We start from the raw sequence: 20,121 nt of genomic DNA, 5'->3' as shown, positions 1-20,121 counted from the left end.
CCCAAACACCCACTTTCGGCACCGAAACAGGCTCCAAGACCGAAATCTCCTTCGGCACAGAAACGTTCCTCGGCACCGAAGTCTCCACCGGCACCGAAACGTTCTTCAACATCGATGCCTGAAAGTCCATCGGCACCGAAAACTCATTCGGCACCGAAAACTCATTCGGCACCGAAACCTCAGTCTGCACCGAAACCTCAGTCGGCACCGAAAACTCAGTCGACACCGAAAACTCAGTCGACACCGAAAACTCAGTCGACACCGAAAACTCAGTCGACACCGAAAACTCAGTCGACACCGAAAACTCAGTCGACACCGAAAACTCAGTCGACACCGAAAACTCAGTCGACACCGAAAACTCAGTCGACACCGAAAACTCAGTCGACACCGAAAACTCAGTCGACACCGAAAACTCAGTCGACACCGAAAAATCAGTCGACACCGAAAAATCAGTCGACACCGAAAAATCCATCGGACCCGAAAAAATCATCGGCGCCGAAAACTGCGTCCCCGCCGAAACAAGCTCATAAAGACCCGAAGCGGACGTCACAGACACCACCTTCGGAGCCAGATGACCTTTTTCGACCAGATCCTACTCAGAAGCGGATCTACATCAATCCTAAAACGGGACATGTGACTGCCATCCCATATAAAAAGCGGAAGCTGGACACTACACCTCCCCCAGCTCCCATACGGAAAAAGGACTGTGCTACCTCACCACTTCGTCCTTCCTCTCCTGTTTTACCTCCTAACCCGTCCCCCCCTCCTCCTCCTGATTCTCCTTTACCTTTACCTTTACCTTTACCATCTCCCTATCATTCACCTCCTCCACAGGATGATAATGATGACTTAGGGGGAGGGGCGGACCCTGATTTATTTGATGATCCTGTTGACCCAAACGACCCTTTTACGTTCCCAGACCCAGCACCCATGGATGACTGGTCTTATCCTATACCTGACATGCCTGACCCCACTACCTACCCTTCCAAACCCTCCCCTCCTGATGACCACCTAGGGTTCGGCCAACTTATAAATAGGGCAGCAACATTCCACGGCGTTACAATGCACACAGACGCCATTGAAGAGGACTTTCTCCTTGATACCTTTGAGCAGTCACAAAAGACTGTTCACATACTGCCCATGATCAAAGGGGTTATAAAGCATGCTACTGAAGTCTTTAAGGACCCTGTTCGAGCTAGGGTTCTCAACCCACGCATCGAAAAAAAGTACCGACCAGCCCCGCAAGACCCTGCATACATTAAGGCCCAGCTCCCTTTAGACTCCCTAGTCGTATCAAATGCCAGGAAGCGCGCTAACTCACAGACAACTGGAGAAACGCCTCCCCCAGACAAGGAGTCTAAGCTTTTAGAAGCCTCGGGCAAACGGGTCGCCGCGCAGGCGGCTAACCATTGGCGTATTGCGAATACCCAGGCCCTGTTAGCCAGGTATGATAGAGCACATTATGACCAACTTGAGGACCTTATGCAGCATCTGCCTCAACCTTTTAAGTCCCAGGCCTCTGACCTCATCCAAGAAGGCAAATTAATATCCAATGCCTCCATTAAATGCGCCTTAGATGCAGCAGACACTGCTTCTAGAGCGGTCAATACTGGCGTCTTACTCAGACGACATGCCTGGCTCCGTATTTCCGGTTTTAAACCGGAGGTTCAAACCGCAATTCTAGCTCAACCTTTCAACCAAGAGCAGTTATTTGGCCCTGCAGTGGATACTGCGTTAGAAAAAATGAAAAAGGATAATGAAACTGCCAAGTCTATGGGAGCACTGCAGTCTCATCAAAACCGGGGTTCCTTTCGTCGCTCCTTTTATAGAGGAGGCTCCAAAAACACATCAACTGAGACCACGTCCACCTTTAAAAATTCTGGACAAACATCCCCTAACAGAGGTTACTTCCGGGGAGGTTATAGGGGAAACAATAACAAAGGTCGAGGACGGGGCAACAACAACAACACCCGCACCTCACCAGCCACCAAACAGTGACTTGCCACCACTCCCCCCAGACCATTCCACTCCGGTCGGGGGGCGACTCCAACAATTCCTGCCTGTCTGGACTTCCATCACCACAGACAGGTGGGTAAGACAAATTATCCAATCTGGCTACTGCCTCGAACTCATACAATCCCCCCCAAACATACCGCCCAAACAACGTCCAATGTCCTCGCATCATCTCTCTCTCCTCAAACAAGAAGTTCAATCCCTGTTACAAAAACATGCGATAGAACCAGTCCCCCTTCAACATCAGGGAAAAGGGGTATATTCTCTATACTTCCTCATTCCCAAAAAGGACAAAACACTAAGGCCCATACTGGATCTCAGACTACTAAACCAGTATATACATTCGGATCATTTTCACATGACCACTCTCCAACAAGTCCTCCCACTTTTACAACAGGGAGACTTCCTCGCCACATTGGACCTCAAGGACGCATACTTTCACATCCCTATGCATCCCGCTCACAGAAAATATCTACGATTTGTGGTAGATGGGCAACACTATCAATTTACAGTTCTCCCATTCGGAGTAACAACAGCACCCAGAGTGTTCACCAAGTGCCTAGCAGTCGTGGCAGCGCATCTCAGAAGACAACAGATCCATGTCTTCCCCTATCTGGACGATTGGCTCATAAAAGCCAATACATACCAAAAATGCGTTCTCCACACTCATCGCACGATTCAAACTCTCCACGATTTGGGATTCACTATCAACTACCCCAAATCCCACCTACAACCTTCCCACTTACATCAGTATCTAGGAGCAACCATAGATACATCCAAAGCCATTGCCTATCCCAGCACAGCCAGGATAGCCAGTATACAAAATCTCATCTCTCAATTTCAAACTCATCCATCTCTTCCAGCAAGAGTGTTCATGCAGCTCCTAGGCATGATGGCGTCGTGCATCTCCATAGTCCCACACGCACGACTTCAAATGCGTCCCTTACAAGAATGCTTAGCACAACAGTGGAACCAAGCTCACGGACAACTTACCGATCTGGTGTTGGTGGACAGTCGCTCACTTCGATCACTGAAATGGTGGAACACCATCAACCTGTCCAAAGGGAGACCGTTCTTAAAGCCTCTTCCACAAGTTGTGCTAACTACAGACGCATCTCTCACGGGGTGGGGAGCCCACCTCCTCCACCATACCACTCAGGGCAGATGGACCAGCCAACAAAAACTGCTCCACATCAACCACCTGGAACTCTTAGCAGTGTTCCTAGCACTAAAATCCTTTCAAATGCACCTAAAGAACAAAACTGTCCTCATACGCACAGACAACATGACGACAATGTATTATATACAGAAACAGGGAGGGACACACTCTCTCCAACTGTCCCAACTGGCACAGCAAATCTGGAGATGGGCAATTCCCCAAAACATCTACCTGTTAGCAGAACATCTCCCAGGGATCCACAATCAAGTGGCCGACCTCCTAAGTCGCCACACACAACAGATCCACGAATGGGAACTACACCCCAAAGTTCTACTCCCCTTCTTCCAAAAGTGGGGACAACCAGACATAGACCTGTTCGCCACCCCCGAAAACACAAAATGCCCAACCTTCGCCGCCAGGTTTCCACACCCACAGTCGAAGGGCAATGCCCTATGGATGAACTGGTCAGGCAGATTTGCGTACGCCTTTCCGCCTCTCCCACTAGTTCCATTTGTGGTACGCAAACTGAAACAACAGTCACTAACACTAATACTAGTGGCTCCCACTTGGGCACGTCAACCGTGGTTCACCACACTTCTGGAACTATCTTTAGTTCCACATCAAAAGCTACGCCTCTCCCCGGATCTATTAACCCAGAACCATGGAGAAATCAGACACCCAGATCCTCAAACACTGAACCTAGCGATCTGGCTCCTGAGGTCCTAGAGTTCGGTTACCTCAATCTCCCTCCAGACTGTATGACTATCATAAAGGAAGCCAGACGACCTACTACTAGAGCGTGTTATGCCGCTAAATGGAAACGATTTGCCATCTACTGCGCTAATAATGACATACATCCGTTGGATGCTTCCATCCAAAACATCATTTGCTATCTACTACACTTGCAAAGATGCAATCTAGCGTATTCCTCTATACGTTTACACCTAGCAGCCTTGGCAGCCTACTTGCAAAATAGGCAACACCTGTCCCTTTTTAAGGTACCAGCCATCAAAGCGTTTATGGAAGGTCTCAAAAGGATTCTTCCCCCAAGATTGCCACCTGCCCCAGTGTGGAATCTCAATGTGGTTCTAACAAGACTCATGGGCCCCCCATTTGAACCTATGCACAAATGTGAATTGCAATTCCTAACATGGAAGGTAGCCTTCCTTATCGCAATCACTTCCCTGCGCAGAGTAAGTGAAATACAAGCCCTTACACTTGAGGAACCTTTCTTACAACTACACCGTAACAAAGTGGTTCTTAGGACAAACCCTAAATTTCTTCCAAAAGTGATTTCCCCTTTCCACCTTAACCAATCAGTAGAACTACCGGTCTTTTTCCCAAATCCAGACTCGGTAGCTGAAAGGGCCCTACATACCTTAGATGTTAAAAGAGCCTTGCTTTATTACATCGACAGGACAAAACCTTTTCGAAAGACAAAACAACTCTTTGTTGCTTTCGCGCCACCACACAAAGGCAACCCGATCTCCAAATCAGGAATAGCCCGGTGGATAGTTAAATGCATCCAAATATGCTACCTCAAGGCTAAACGTACACTCACAGTTCCCCCTAGGGCGCACTCCACGCGTAAAATAGGGGCTTCTATGGCCTTCTTAGGCAATATTCCCTTAGAAGACATTTGCAAGGCAGCCACATGGTCTACCACGCATACCTTCACTAAACACTATTGTGTTGACGTGCAGGCCAAACAACAGGCCTCCGTGGGCCAGGCTGTCCTAAAAACTTTATTTCAAACTGCTGCAACGGATACAGGCGACCACCGCTAAGGGGAGCACTGCTGTATAATCTATCCTCAGTGTGTGATCTGCAGCTCATATGCCTCGAACGGAATATGCTACTTACCAGTATGCATCTGTTCTTGGCATGTAGAGCTGCAGAGTCACACACGCCCGCCCGCCTCCCCGGGACCTGTATCTGTTCCAGCATCCGTCTTACTTAGACACTACACATGGACATCCTTTCTTTCTTTTCTATATACTCCATCTTTTCCCATCATGGCGAAAAACAATCTGCCGATGGAGTGGATGCCCATGCGCACTGTTGTCCAGGGGAGGAGTCACCAACCTCGTGACCAAAGGCTTCTTCCGAAGACAACAACAACCTGCAATCATCCGAGCCCAACACCAGATGGCGATCTTATCCTCAGTGTGTGACTCTGCAGCTCTACATGCCAAGAACAGATGCATACTGGTAAGTAGCATATTCCTTTTCCCGTTTATCAAGTCCATCTCAGTGCTATTCTTCGCTTCACTTCTTTGTCGATGTGAAACCTTTTTTGTGCTCCATTTGAAGTATTTCAAAGGCTCTGCATTTAAAATTTGTTTTTTCCAACCCAATTCCCTTTTCCCACCATATTGACAGCTCCAGTTATACAGAATGCCAAATAGGCACGTTTCTTGTTTTTGAGTTTTATGTGGCAAAAGGGGAGGAATGTCACTCAAGGCCAAGCAGGGTAGAGGGGTTTGGGGTTGCTCTTGTCTTCCTCCTATTGCACGGTGTGGCTCCTAGCCCAGTAAGCGATTATTATAATAATAATAAATGAGTTTCTAAAGCGCATGGTTATACTACCCAGTATGTCCCCGCGCTGCAGCTAGTTACCCGTCACTGGACAGGATGCGCAGGATGCAAACCGTACCTCGCAGAGGCATTATATGTGGAAGAGCCATATTTTTAATTTTTTCCGGAAGATCTCCCTCCGATGGTTCAGACCTGAGTGACTGCGGAAGGTCATTCCAGAGTTTAGCAGCCAGCCATCTGAAAGATCTCAACCCCCCAAACCCCCCCCCCCCCCCCCCCCCTCCTCCCCATCCGTGCACTTTTGATTACTGGTAGTTCTACCCTTCCTGTTCCCATAGATCTCAGAGCCCTGGTAGGTATGCAAGGGGTCATTAGTTTGTGTAGGTAGCCAGGGCCCTCTCCCTGCAGGATGCGGTGACTAATGCATAGTGTTTTGAACACAATTCTCTCCCTAACTGGGAGCCAGTGTAGCGTTGCAAGAGCGTTCTTGAGTGGAGCTCTTCTGGGTAGCCTCAGAACAAGGCGAGCTGCCGCATTTTGAATGCCTTGCAGTCTTTGAACACACCTCCTATTTGCCCCAAGGTACAGCCATTCCCGTAGTCCAGGCGCGATGTCACCAGTGCATGGACCAGCGTTTTTCTGGCGGCTGCAGGGAGCACATCTAGTGTCTTCCGGAGGACCTTCATTATTCTGAAACATTTTCCGGCAACCACCCTGGTGTGGTGGTCGAAGGAAAGTTTCGGGTCCAACCATATCCCCAAGTTCTTAACCTGTTCCTTGGGAGCAGGGGTGGAGCCCAGGGACTGAGGCCACCACCGTGAGGTCCATATAGACGGAGTCCTGCCAACTATTAGAACCTCCGTCTTGCTTCCATTCAATTTAAGGCAATTGCCAGCCATCCAGACCTCTAGCTCCTGTAAGCAAGTGGAGAAATTGGTGGCTGCCTTGTCATGGGCTTGCGATAGGGATTCAACTAATTGCGTGTCATCCGCATATGACATGACACTGTTGTATTTTGCAATTAGGTCTGCTAAGGGGGACATATATAAATTAAAAAGGGTGGGACTAAGGATAGACCCCTGGGGTACTCCTTGTGTCAGCCTAATGCTTTTTGAGTAGAATGGCCTCTGAGACACTTGGAAGCTCCGATCTTGTAAGAAGGATCTCATCCATTCCAAGGCCCATTTGTCCAGCCCTCCTTTTTTGAGGCATCGCAGGAGCAACAAGTAGTTGACGGTATCAAAAGCCGCGCTGAGGTCAAGCAGCACCAGCGCCTCCGTCTTGCCATCATCTGCATGCCTACGTATTGTTTCAGTAGATACCAGCAGAGCTGACTCCGTTGAATACGAGGCCCGAAAGCCTGACTGAGTGGGATGTAATAGGTTGTGCTCATTCATATGAGGTTAGTTGTATGTTAACCACCTTCTCTGCGATTTTGGCAAAGTATGGAAGGAGCGAGACTGGTCGGTAATTATCCAACTGGCTTGCCTTCACCACTGTTTTTTTCTTAATTGGGATGACGACCGCTTCTTTCCATTGCCTAGGGACTGCCCCTGATTCATAGAGTTTCAGGAGGTGACCAATATAAGGAGCCAAGATTTCTATACTCTCTCTTAGGGTCTTAGGTTTCGTGGGGTCCTTGGGTGAGCCGAACTTGATACTTAAGGCAATGTTTTTAAGCTCCTCCAATGATCGGGGGACAAATCTAGATAGGCTCTGGGTCTTCTCTATGCTAGGCTCCTCATCTCCCACCCTCCGTTCCTTGCCTCGTCCGGGAAGGTGGAATACATTTTTGCTACCTTGTCTTAGAAAAAATCTGCGATCGGGTCGCAGGTTTCTACTGAGCAACTATTTGGCGGCGAGGTTCTGGTAAGTGACGATATGTCCTTGAAAATTCCAAATAATTCTCTGGACGAGTTTTCCGCCTGCTCAATTCTTGAGTTATAGTAAGTTGCTAGAGTCCTTCTTATTAGTGAGTGTGAGAAAGTGCCATCTTTCTTGCATGGTATGCCCCCACTTTTTGCTGAATTGCTGAATGTACTTTGACTGAGTGTGCCCTGGACTCCTGCCAATCAGGTGCCCAGGGCCTATGTTTCTTCCCTAAAACCTAGGCCACTGCCCTGGGGTGGGTACACCCCCCTATCCTGCCACTCTCCTGTGGGAGGGGGGCAGTGGCCTAGTCCTGATTGGGTAGGGCTCCCCATCTTCAAGATGGCGAGAGCCCGGGGATGTGCTTCACCTCGCCTCCCCCACCTGAGGGGTGAGGTTGGCAGAGGCTGGCACACCCCCCTGTCCTTCCTTGGGGTTTCTGGCCAGTCTTCCCGCCAGAGAGGGGTTTAGAACCGGTAGGGGCAAGTTGCTGGGTACAGCAAGTGGCCTGGAGAAGCTCACAGTGGCAACATGCCTTTGAAGCTTCTCCTGCCCATCCTGGGGGAGGAGACGTAGCACCTCGCCCAGGATGTGCATTGTTGCAGGCCCAGGAGAGCGGATGGCTCTCTACCCAGGGGTCCAGCAACATGTCTGCTGTGGGGCAGCCTAGGCAGCCCCTCAGACCAGACGTGGATTGTAGGTTAGGTTCAGGGGGCATCTATAAGATGCCCTCTGTCGTGCATTCTACATTAAATCCTGCACTGGCATCAGTGCAGGTTTAATGTGCAGGTTTAATGTGCTGAGAAGTTTGATACTAAACTTCAGTCGAGCCATCATGGTGCTGTGGAGTTCGCGTTTGACGATCTCCCAGCACCATATACTCTTAAATGGCAGCACTGCACTTACAGTACCCAGGAATGGACCTGGGTACTGTAGGGGTACAGGGCTCATGCTCATGTACCCACACCACTGGCATAGGACACCCAGCTAGAGGGGTGGCTGATGTATGCCAGGGCAGTGTATGTTGTGGGCATGGCACACAGGGATGTGTGCCAGGTCGACTCTGTTTTGTTCTATACCCAGACACTCAGCCTGCAAGGGCAGTGTGTTTGTGTCAGGGTACAGGGCCTCTAAGGTTGGCACAATAAGAGCTGCAGCCCTTGGGGGGCCTTCCCTGGTCACAAGGCCCTGGGTACCTGGGGTACCATTTAGTATAGGGTTAGGGGCCTTGTATCACAAGGTCAAGACTAGTGCGAATGCCCTATTACATTTCTCGTTACACATTTTAGTCATGTTTTTATTTATTAGTTTTGTATTAATAGATTGTGCATTGATCAAGCATTGTCTGCGCGGTCGCCTGTGTTGCCCGTGGAGAGTAGTTGGCGGTGGTGGTGCCTTGTGGGATGTCGTCCCCCTGATATTGTACACATGGTCTTGTCCCCAGTAATAGACTCTGTGAACAGTATGGGAATACCTCTTTTCTTAGCAGTTCTGTGACTGAGTTGCACCAGGATTGTACTTTTATCTTTGACGATCTGATGTTGCCTTTTGATCCATACCCTAGAGATAGATGTTAGCGTCAGTAGAGAGGCACCCCTTGTTAAGAAGACCTTTGTGTTCCCTCCTTTGATTTACTCTTCAGAGGCTGAGGGTACCGCGAGTTTAGACTAACTCCGTGTTAAGATGGCCGACTCATTTTCTAGTGGATCCCTTTCTCTATGTTTACTACCCTCGTCCAGCGCCGGTAATATAGGAGCTGGTGCAGCTCGCAGCCTTACGCAGACCGGCGCCTTAGGGTTTGTCGAGTGGAGTGGCTGTGTTGTTCCGGACTTTGTAGTCGGATACTGTCGAAGTAAGTGCCGTCACGCTAGTATAACAGGATGTGGACTTATGTGTTCTGTTTGCCCCCGACGAGTGCTCTAAGTTTTGTTGGCTTTTTGCCTCTGTAGGTAGCGATCCCATTAAAAAATTAAACAAGTTGTCGACAACCCAGCGTAATCAGGAAGGACTTCCTGTTGAAGGAAGGTAAGCCCCCTTGGACCCTAGTGTATTCCCCTCTTTTACATTATTTACGCCGCCATGTGTGTTTAGCTTCATGTTTCTTTGTCGATAGGTTCGGCACCCTTTTGGGTATCTGGGGACCCGGATAACCCGCACGTTTGAGCGTCCATTGGGCCACCTTATCTCTGTGAGTGCCATATGTTTGTTTACACCTAAGAGACACGTAGTAGTAGCACTAAGCATGCGTGCTTTTCGACGGTGTAGTTTAGCCATGGGTGAGAGAACGTGAGATTGGGTTCCCCCGAGGTCCTTTCACTCCTTGTGGTTGGTGCACCACCTGCAACGGTGGGCTGTGCACTGGGTTTGTGTTGCGATACCATTTCCGCCAGTCTTAGATATTGACACGCTGGTGATAATATAACTATAGTCCCTTTGCTATGAATATACAGATCCTCCTCGGGTATCACTTTCAGGTGTAAGTCCCCGGTTCACCCTTGTGCCCCTTGGTGACGGTCACCGACTACAGGCTCCCCACAGGGCGGCATGGAGAACTGCTACGACTTTGCTTGTGATTAAGTTCATGTGTAGGCAAGATGATTTATTTTGATATTTATATGTGTATATACTCCCTTTTTTGTAGTGTACATTCCTTGTATTAACCCTGTCCTGAGGAGGCCGAGGAAAGTGTATGGCCGAAACGCAATTGCGTAGACCCGGTTTTGAAGGAGGAGTCCTTGAAAATAAGCACAGTGTGGTTACTCACTGTTGAGTGTGCTGAGAAAGACCGACAATAATTTGTTGAGTCGCAGCGCGCTCTGTGGACTACCTTCCAGTGGTTCGTCCTGAAATTATTAGGAGGACACTAACAGATAATTATATGTTTGCTTAGGGGTTAACTTTTTTGTGTGTATAAGTCTTTCTATGTCTGTGACGTTTTGCACATGTTCAACTTATGTATATTTGTAATGTTGTATTTTTGCTTTGTTGCTTTCATCAAGGTCCGTTGTCATTTTCTGATGCAGGAAAATCCAAATATTTTGATTAAATCTGTCTAGATTAATAAACTAGATATAGAGTTAATTAGTGTGCTCTTGACCAAAGTTATTTCCATATCTCTTCCTTTTGTACCATTTGTTGTTTGCATTTTATTGTACCATTTACCAGGGGCTGACATGTGGCCAGGGTTTGCCAAATTGGGTTTTAGGTTTCAGCATAGTTTTTAGGGAAGCAACATAGGCCCTGGGCGCCTGATTGGCAGGAGCCCAGGGCACACTCAGTCAAAGTACATTCAGCAATTCAGCAAAAAGTGGGGGCATACCATGCAAGAAAGATGGCACTTTCTCACAGCGATGTTATGTGCTACTTTGGAGGGTATCTTAGGAAGTGGATTGCATGGCCGCCACCAGAGGATTGCCAGTGTCCTGTTAGTGGTGAGGGCTTCTTTGACATGATCATGCTCCATGTTGGGATTCTCTTCCTGAGGTTTTCAACATTAAATGCATTTAGTCGATGCCACACTGTATAGTAACAGAGGCACAAGTTTCCCTGTAACATTCTCCATTAAGATTGGTTAATGATCAGGAATTGCCCTCGGCAGCGTCCTCCTAGAGAAACACCTGGCCAGCCCTTCAGCCTCCACTGACAAATCTGATGGACCCTCTGCAAAACCTTTGGAAAGTTTTGACGTGGGTGTTGGTGTGTGTCTTTCTCATAGGACAATGTGCATCTTGACCTCGAGATATTTCACGAAACCTCATGCATTTATTTTTGTTTGTGTTACAGAGCTTATAGACTTTAAAACCAGAAGAGTTGCTGCATTCCGGAAAAACTTAGTGGAGCTTGCAGAACTGGAGCTGAAACATGCTAAGGTGATGAGGAGTTATGGTTATTTCATCAGTTGATGTTTTGTTGTGCTGAGACCATGACCCATAAGGCCACAAGAGTAGTCGGTGCCTGTAATCGCCTTGAGTATGAGTGTGCTGTGTAAGGTTATGTGCTCATTTTGCTGTATTATTGCTGTTGCCCAGTGTCTAGAGAAAAAGCTCACGGCAATGTTCCGTCCTTTATCCCAGTGCTTAAAATCGCCTTTGCTGGCTCCGTGTCGGACAGTACGGACACCAGAGAGAGCGTTGTGCTCAAAAAGGAGTGCGCTCTCATGCTGGGATAAACGATCACTATGTAGGGTTGTAAGAGAGCAATGTGAACAGCTGTACTGTTGGTTGTGGTTTGGTGCCGAATGTACTCTTATGGATGCCTTGCATGTAGGAAGTCTCCTGAGAGCACAATGGTCTTGTACTTTTTCAAACAAGCAAGTTAAGTAGACATCACACAGATCATTGCATCTGGAGAATTGTTCCATTTACTCTGAATCATGGGTGGATGAGTTGGTGAGTGCCCCAAAACTGGTGACTTTAAGGTGTTTAAGGCCGGGTGTACTCTCAGCCTTGCACGAAGTCTTGCCCCTTCGTTCTAGGCCTGGCATCTCTGAGTCACTATAAACAGTCATTCTTATTGGAGGATCCTGCTAGACCTTGTTCAGAGCTCGCTAATGAGGTTAAGGGGACTTGATCAGCTAACACATGTCCAGGGTTCTCCATTACCTTTATAGCGTCAATGGCTCTCCCTGTGCCTGACCAAGCCGGTTGATCATAACAAAAGGCACTTGGGCAGGATGCTATGGTCTCATTCACTGGCACTCCTAAGATTATTGAGGAATCCTCCGAGATCACCGCTTTTGCTTTGGTGTGGCCTCAGACAAAAGTGAAGGAAACCCCTTTTAGCAAGAATAAGTGGTGCCGTGCCAGTGAGGCTTTAGACTCCGTCATTGGTGAATGGTTGCAATCCTCTAGTCTCCAGTTTGAGTGGCGTATGGGCCCCTCTGTGTCCCATAGAAGACTGGTGCTCTGGGGTAGGTGGGTTGGCCTACTCACCTACAGGCATACCATGCTGTCTCAATCTGTAGATGTCTTCTTCACTGGCGGACGCGTGAAGGATCGATCTCTGCCTGCTGGTGCCAGAGGAAGCTGTATGGAAGGCAGCGTACTTTAGGAGTTCTTAAAGTCAGCAGCAAATTGAAATCCCGGGGCACCCACAGTAGAAAACAAGCAACGGTTTGGTGCTTTGTATTGAATAGAATGGGTACATGATCCAATTCAAACTCATGAGGCTTCTGTTTGAATCGGTGGGTGCAGGAGGTTCATCTGTTCAAAAACTGAAAGAGCCAGAATCAGAAGAAAAAAGAGCTGAGGAATATAATCCGACTGCTTGCTGTCGTAAAGATGGTGTTTTAATAGTACAGTCCGTTTTGGATGTCATAACTGCATATAAAAGGATGTTGTCTCTTTACCAGATTTGTCATGAACTGCACAAAGGCTCCGTGTTCTCGCTAGACAGTCAGGATATTTATTCTCACATACCCTTTGCCGAGGAAGAACTGCAGATCATGCCCTTTGCGGTAAATGCCAGTTTACAAAGTCAATTTGTGCCTCTTGATTATGCCTACCTGTACCTGGATAAGAGGCTTCTCATTCTGAATTCCTTTAAGAAGTCTGTATTATAACCCTTGCAGATGAGTGTAGAACTCCACTAATGAGACTGGACGGAAGAGGTTCTGCATAGCGGCTTCCTCAAGGATCGTGCACAGCCAGAAAAATAGATGAAGGCTGTAACTATACTCACGTGTGACCCACGATTCTTCTGTGTGAACATAAATCTAGCTGTCACTAGGACATACAGGAAAAATAGTGCGCATGTGCATTAACTCCACTGCTAGATTGTTTTGTTTCTGACATCGGGTTTGGTCATGTATTATGTCGCTCCAGTTCGAGACAGTTTTCGGGATCCTTTTGTACGTAATCCACTTTACCATCGCCAATATTGTTTTGGAAGCGTTTTTTCCTTCCTCGTGGATTGAAATTCGTAAGTCTTTCATTGTTTCAGATGGGACGTTTCGCACGCGGCCTTCGGGCCTCACCCATCCGGGTGACTTTACATACTTTCGACTCCTTTGGTGATACTCTGCTGATGGAATGGACTCTGTTTCAAATCTTCCCTCAGTGCCATTCCAAGTACCCGCGGACCGACCATCACAAGGTATGTAACCTGTGCTTGTCCCCAGAGCACATGGAAGAAGATCGTGAGACCTGTTGGCCTTTTATATCGAAAAAGACTTTGCGGGACCGTCGGGCATGACGCAAAGAAATGCAGATATGGGAGTTGAGACACGCCTGATATCTTCGGGCAGGAAGACATTGAACAAAAGCAGGACATTTTTAAGGTTTATGCAGCCGAAGAACTGGGAGCCTTTTCGGTCAAAGATTCAGACTCCAATATGGAGATCAATCTGGACTTGCACAAAATACTGCCTGGGAATGTATGTCTTTACAACGCATGCTTTAGATCGCATGCCTTTACAACGCGGTCTTTATTAGGGCCGCCTTGGTTCGAGGCATGTGGGCTGCTGAATTCATATCTGTGCATAGATCGCCGCCTAGTGTTGGGTCCGGATGTTTGCACGTTGTTGTCCTGGAAGAGTCTTCGAAGTATCCTTGGATAGGTGACTCCTCCCCTGGACTACAGTGCGCATGGGCATCCTCTCCATCCTCAGATTGTTTTTTTCCGCCATTGGGTTCGGATGTGCTATCTTAGCTCAAGTTAGGAAAATATTGTGTCGAGGCCAAAAGACCTTTAGTTCGCGTCGGTACTGTTTATCGATCGGTTTTTGATACAACCTTGTTAGTTTACTAACTTTCAGCACCGACTTTTTTCGCATTTACCTGTTCATCGACTACTTCGACGATGGAATCGAGGACGCCATTCAAGAGGTGTCCGGTATGCAATGCGAAGTACCCACACATCGACGTCCATCCGGTGTGCAACAAATGCCTTTCGCCGGACCACGACGAATCGACATGCATGGCCTGTGCCCGGTTCCGTTCCAAAAAGACTCTACGGAATTGACGAGCGGCGAGACTCGAGGCGCAGCACGCGGCACCGGCCCCAGCAGACATCTTCAACGAGGCCGAAGACGTCGAAGAATTGGAAGTCTTACCCTCCAGTCCCGTTTCCGAACACGAATCCGGATCGGACGAAGTCGACGAATCACTCTTCCACAGAGGTGAAGACGACACCGAGGTAGGAGACGACGAGGAGGCCTTAGGGGCCGAAGAGAGTAGCTCCAATGATGAACAAGGCCTACCTGTTCAGACCGAAGAAGGCCCAGTTCCACGGCCTATGGCTCCGGTCGAGGGATCGCCTTCGGGCCTTACCCGAGACCCATCCCGCAGTTCTTCGGCCCCGCCCTCGGGCCCGGCCTCGGACATTCAGCGGCAGCCATTACCGCTTAAACCAGCTGGTTTCCCTTCCATAAAACCGAAACCGAAAGCTGCTCCGGTTCCAACTAAACCGAAACCGAAAGTGGCGCTGGTCGGATCGAGGCCTTCGACGCCAGCGCGACGCGTCGGCACCGACCGCACCAAGAGAGACTTCGGTGCCGAACTTGAAGCGGGCGACGTCGGAGTCGACAAACGGAAAAAGGCCTTCGGCGCCGACAAACCTGCTCGGCTCCCGGCACCGACGCCACTGACACCGAGGGCTGCACCGCCTGCTGCGTCTCGCATCGCTCCCTCGACGACACCAAAGCCTCACGCATCGAAGACGTCGACGGTCATCTCCGCACCTCGACTCGATGAACCACCGGCGCCGAAAAAGTCCACGGCCGCCTCTACAAACCTGGTCGGTGCCAAAGCCTCAAAGGCGCTCCAAGTACGACCTGGTGCCACACAAAGCAGCCTCTTCGGTGCCAGCCACCATTACCTTTGGCTTGCCTCCGTCAACAATCCCGAAAATGTTCCAACTCAGGACACGGGTCACCCAGACTACGATTACACCTGCTGAGACGTCTCCGTCACGTGTCATCGACGCCAACACTGGCAGGATGATTCTCCACGAGCGAAGGATAACTTCGGAACCACCGTTGGACCCTTTCAGGATCCCACTAAAAAGGAAGCTGCCTGTAGAATCAGAACCTCTCCTTTATGAACCTTTCCACTCATCCTACCAGGAGCCACAACTATTCTCCCCCACACGTTCCGACACGGATGCGTTGGAGGACTACATGGATGACCAAGTCCCCTACCATGGAGACACAGACCCTGATGACCAGCAAGACCCTGATCACACTTGGGGCGACCCTGCAGACCCAGGTGCACCTCTCGATGCACAGGACCCACAACTCTATGGGGCAAAAACATCTCCCACAGAGGATACTGCAGCCTTCAACGTTCTTATTGAACGTGCTGCCAATAACCATGGGGTGCAGCTTCACTCTGACACCGTCGAAGATGACTTTCTTATGGACACTTTCGCATCCTCAGAACGGCATGTAAAGACTCTGCCCATGTTGAAAGGAGTCCTCAAACCAGCCAAGGACATTTTCAAGGAACCCACCAGGGCACGAGTGATAAACCCCAGGATTGATAAGAAATACCGATCAGCACCTGGGGACCCTACTTACATCAGAGGACAATTACCACTAGACTCCATCGTCGTAGCGAATGCTCGCAAGAGGGCACACTCGCAAACGACAGGTGACGCTCCTCCCCCGGACAAAGAGTCCAAGGTGTTGGAGACCTCTGGCAAGCGAGTTGCCGCCCAAGCTGCCAACATATGGCGCATAGCCAACACTCAAGCGCTCCTTGCTCGCTATGATAGAGCGCACTATGACACACTGGAGCAACTATTCCAGCATCTCCCTGACCAGTTCAAGGAAGGCGCAGAAATTCTCATCAGAGAAGGACAGCTACTCACGAATGCTTCCATCAAGTGTGCACTAGATGCTGCAGACACGGCCGCCAGGGCCATAAACACAAGCGTCATGCTGCGACGACATGCCTGGTTACGAATCTCAGGATTCAAGCCTGAGGTACAAAACAATATACTCAACCAGCCTGTCAACCCCGACTATTTATTCGGGCCAGAGGTTGACACCACCCTTGAGAAGATAAAAAAGGACACGGACACTGCAAAGTCCATGGGCGCTCTCCAAACTCAGTCCTTTCGGAGCGGCTCCTTTCGTCGCCCCGGAAACAAGGGAGCAGGTAGAGGACAGGGGTCACAACAAACATATAACAAAGGCAATACACAGACCACCTACGATAAAAACACCCGGGGTGGATATCGTGGCTCCAGTACAAAGGGCAGAGGACGCGGCTACGGCAACACCAGGTCCTCCCCCAAGAACAAGCAGTGACGCCCTCTCCCTTCCTCCCGACCACATAACACCTGTCGGGGGAAGGCTACAAAGGTTCCTGTCCACGTGGAACTCCATCACCACGGACAGGTGGGTCAAAGATATTGTACAATACGGTTACTGTCTGGAGTTAACCTCCACTCCACCCACAATACCACCAAGAAACCGTCCTATGTCCTCAGAGCACTTAACGCTCTTACAGAAAGAGGTGCAAAGTATGCTTCTAAAAGGCGCTATAGAGGTCGCACCCATCCACGAGCAGGGTACGGGGGTGTACTCCATCTACTTCCTAATTCCAAAAAAGGACGGGTCACTCAGACCTATATTAGACCTGAGACCCCTGAACCAGTACATTCTTTCAGAGCACTTTCACATGCTCCCTCTACAGCAAGTCCTTCCGCTTCTCAAGCAGGGAGACTTCCTAGCCACACTGGACCTCAAGGATGCGTATTTCCACATACCCATCCACCCCTCACACAAAAAATACCTCAGGTTCACTGTTCAGGGGCAGCACTATCAATTCAAAGTCCTTCCCTTCGGCGTGACAACAGCGCCCAGGGTTTTCACGAAGTGCCTAGCTACGGTGGCAGCACATCTACGGAGGCAGCATATACACGTCTACCCCTACCTAGACGACTGGCTCGTTCAAGCGAAGTCAGCCCAGCAATGTGCCAGCCACATGTCCCGCACCATTCACCTTCTTCACAGTCTGGGATTCTCACTAAATTACCCAAAGTCCCATCTCCAGCCCGCACACGTACAACAGTACCTAGGTGCGACTATAGACACTCTGGCGGCCACAGCTCAGCCAAATTTAGTGAGGATCAACAGCATACAACTGCTGATCTCCAAGTTCAAACCCAATCACTCTCTTCCAGCGCGAGTGTTTATGCAGTTAATAGGCATGATGGCCTCCTGCATCTTCATAGTCCCGCACGCGAGATTACATATGCGCCCGCTTCAGGAGTGCCTAGCACGTCAGTGGAATCAGGCTCAAGGACAGTTGAAAGACCTAGTGTTGGTGAGTGGTCGGGCATACAACTCTCTGCATTGGTGGAATCCACAAAACCTTTGCAAGGGCCGACCATTCCAAGAGCCTGTCCCACAGATAGTACTGACAGCGGACGCGTCTCTCCAGGGATGGGGAGCTCATGTACTCCACTACACAGTGCAGGGACTATGGACGACACAACAAAAGAAGATGCACATCAACCTTCTGGAACTGATGGCAATCTTCCTGGCCATGAAGGCATTCAAAGTACATCTATGCAACAAGGTCGTGTTGATCCGGACGGACAACATGACCGCAATGTACTACATACAGAAGCAGGGAGGAACACACTCTCCACAGTTGTCTCATCTGGCTCAGAGCATGTGGAAGTGGGCCATTCAGAGGAACATGTTCCTCATGGCGGAACACCTCCCTGGCAAGGACAACCAGATGGCGGATCTGCTCAGCAGACACAGCCACCAGATGCACGAGTGGGAGTTACACCCATCAGTACTCCAACCGTACTTCCAGCAGTGGGGTCATCCGGAGATAGACCTATTCGCGACAAGCGAAAACGCAAAATGCCAAAGCTTCGCCGCCAGATTCCCACATCCGCAGTCGCAGGGCAATGCGATATGGATGAACTGGTCCGGCAGATTTGCGTACGCTTTTCCCCCAGCGCCGTTAATACCGCTGGTGGCCCGCAAACTCAGACAACACTCCCTGACACTCGTCCTAGTTGCTCCCACGTGGGCACGCCAGCCGTGGTACACCACCTTCCTCGAACTTTCCGTGGTGCTGCATCAAAGGCTGCGGATCAAACCCGCGCATTTGACGCAGAACCATGGAGAGATTCAGCACCCAGATCCGCAACAGCTGAACCTGGCGATCTGGCTCCTGAAGTCCTAGAGTTTGGCTATCTCAACCTGCCACCTGACTGTATGGACATCATCAAGGAGGCCAGGAGACCCACTACAAGAGCTTGCTATGCAGCCAAATGGAAAAGGTTTGTCATTTATTGTGGTAATAATGACATTAACCCGCTGGACGCATCCATCCAAAACATCATCTGTTACCTCTTACACCTATACCGATGCAATCTGGCGTACACCTCTATACGTGTCCATTTGACCGCAATATCAGCCTATCTGCAAACCAGGCAGCACCTCTCACTATTCAGAGTGCCTGCCATCAAAGCATTCTTGGAGGGACTCAAACGAGTCATTCCACCAAGCCACCCACCGGCTCCAATGTGGAACCTCAACTTGGTCCTCACACGCCTCATGGGTCCACCCTTTGAACCTCTACACTCATGCGAGATTCAATTCCTTACCTGGAAAGTAGCCTTCCTGGTAGCGATCACTTCCTTAAGAAGAGTTAGTGAACTCCAGGCACTAACCGTTCAAGAGCCATTTATACAGGTTCACGCCAACAGGGTCGTACTACGTACCAACCCCAAATTCATGCCCAAAGTAATATCGCAGTTCCACATGAATCAAACTATTGAACTGCCCGTTTTCTTCCAAAACCCACAAACTGTCGCAGAAAGGGCACTACATACACTAGATGTACGGAGGGCCCTCATGTACTACATCGACAGGACTAAACCCTTCAGGAAGACAAAACAACTGTTCGTTGCCTTTGCCCCACACCACAAAGGTAACGCCATCTCCAAAGCAGGGATAGCCAGATGGATAGTTAAGTGTATTCAAATCTGTTATCAAAAGGCAAAACGCACATTAACTATTCCACCACGAGCCCACTCAACACGCAAGTTGGGGGCTTCCATGGCTTTTCTAGGAAATATTCCCCTGCATGATATATGCAGAGCAGCCACATGGTCCACTACACACACATTTACAAAACACTATTGTGTAGACGTGCAGTCAAAACAGCAGGCAGCTGTAGGACAGGCTGTTCTCAAAACACTTTTTCAGACCGCTGCAGCTGGCACTGGTAGCCGCCGCTAATAGAGGGCACTGCTATGTATTCTATGCACAGATATGAATTCAGCAGCCCACATGCCTCGAACTGAATATGCTACTTACCAGTATACATCTGTTCTTGGCATGTAGGGCTGCTGACATTCATATCGCCCTCCCCCCTCCCTGGCGCCTGTGGCAGCTGCAGCTCTCAGAATTACTGTATAGCATGGTCATCACTTTCTGTATCTACTCCATCACTGCCACAATGGGGAAAAACAATCTGAGGATGGAGAGGATGCCCATGCGCACTGTAGTCCAGGGGAGGAGTCACCTATCCAAGGATACTTCGAAGACTCTTCCAGGACAACAACGTGCA

The 20,121-nt window shown here is 49.4% G+C and overlaps 1 protein-coding gene across 1 annotated transcript in view; it reads left to right on the top strand.

Moving 5' to 3' along the window:
* Positions 1–20,121, top strand: part of SNX6 (sorting nexin 6) — a 147,187-nt gene that overhangs the window by 108,038 nt on the left and 19,028 nt on the right. The window contains exon 13 of the mRNA XM_085627423.1: positions 11,363–11,448. Coding sequence (XP_085483549.1) covers positions 11,363–11,448 — 86 coding nt within the window. The remainder of the gene's footprint in view (positions 1–11,362; positions 11,449–20,121) is intronic.

The sequence above is a fragment of the Triturus cristatus genome, chromosome 9, assembly GCF_964204655.1.
Source record: "Triturus cristatus chromosome 9, aTriCri1.1, whole genome shotgun sequence".
Taxonomy (NCBI): Eukaryota; Metazoa; Chordata; class Amphibia; order Caudata; family Salamandridae; genus Triturus; species Triturus cristatus.
The sequence above is the reverse complement of the archived record's forward strand: the minus strand, read 5'-3'. Positions and strand labels throughout refer to the sequence as shown.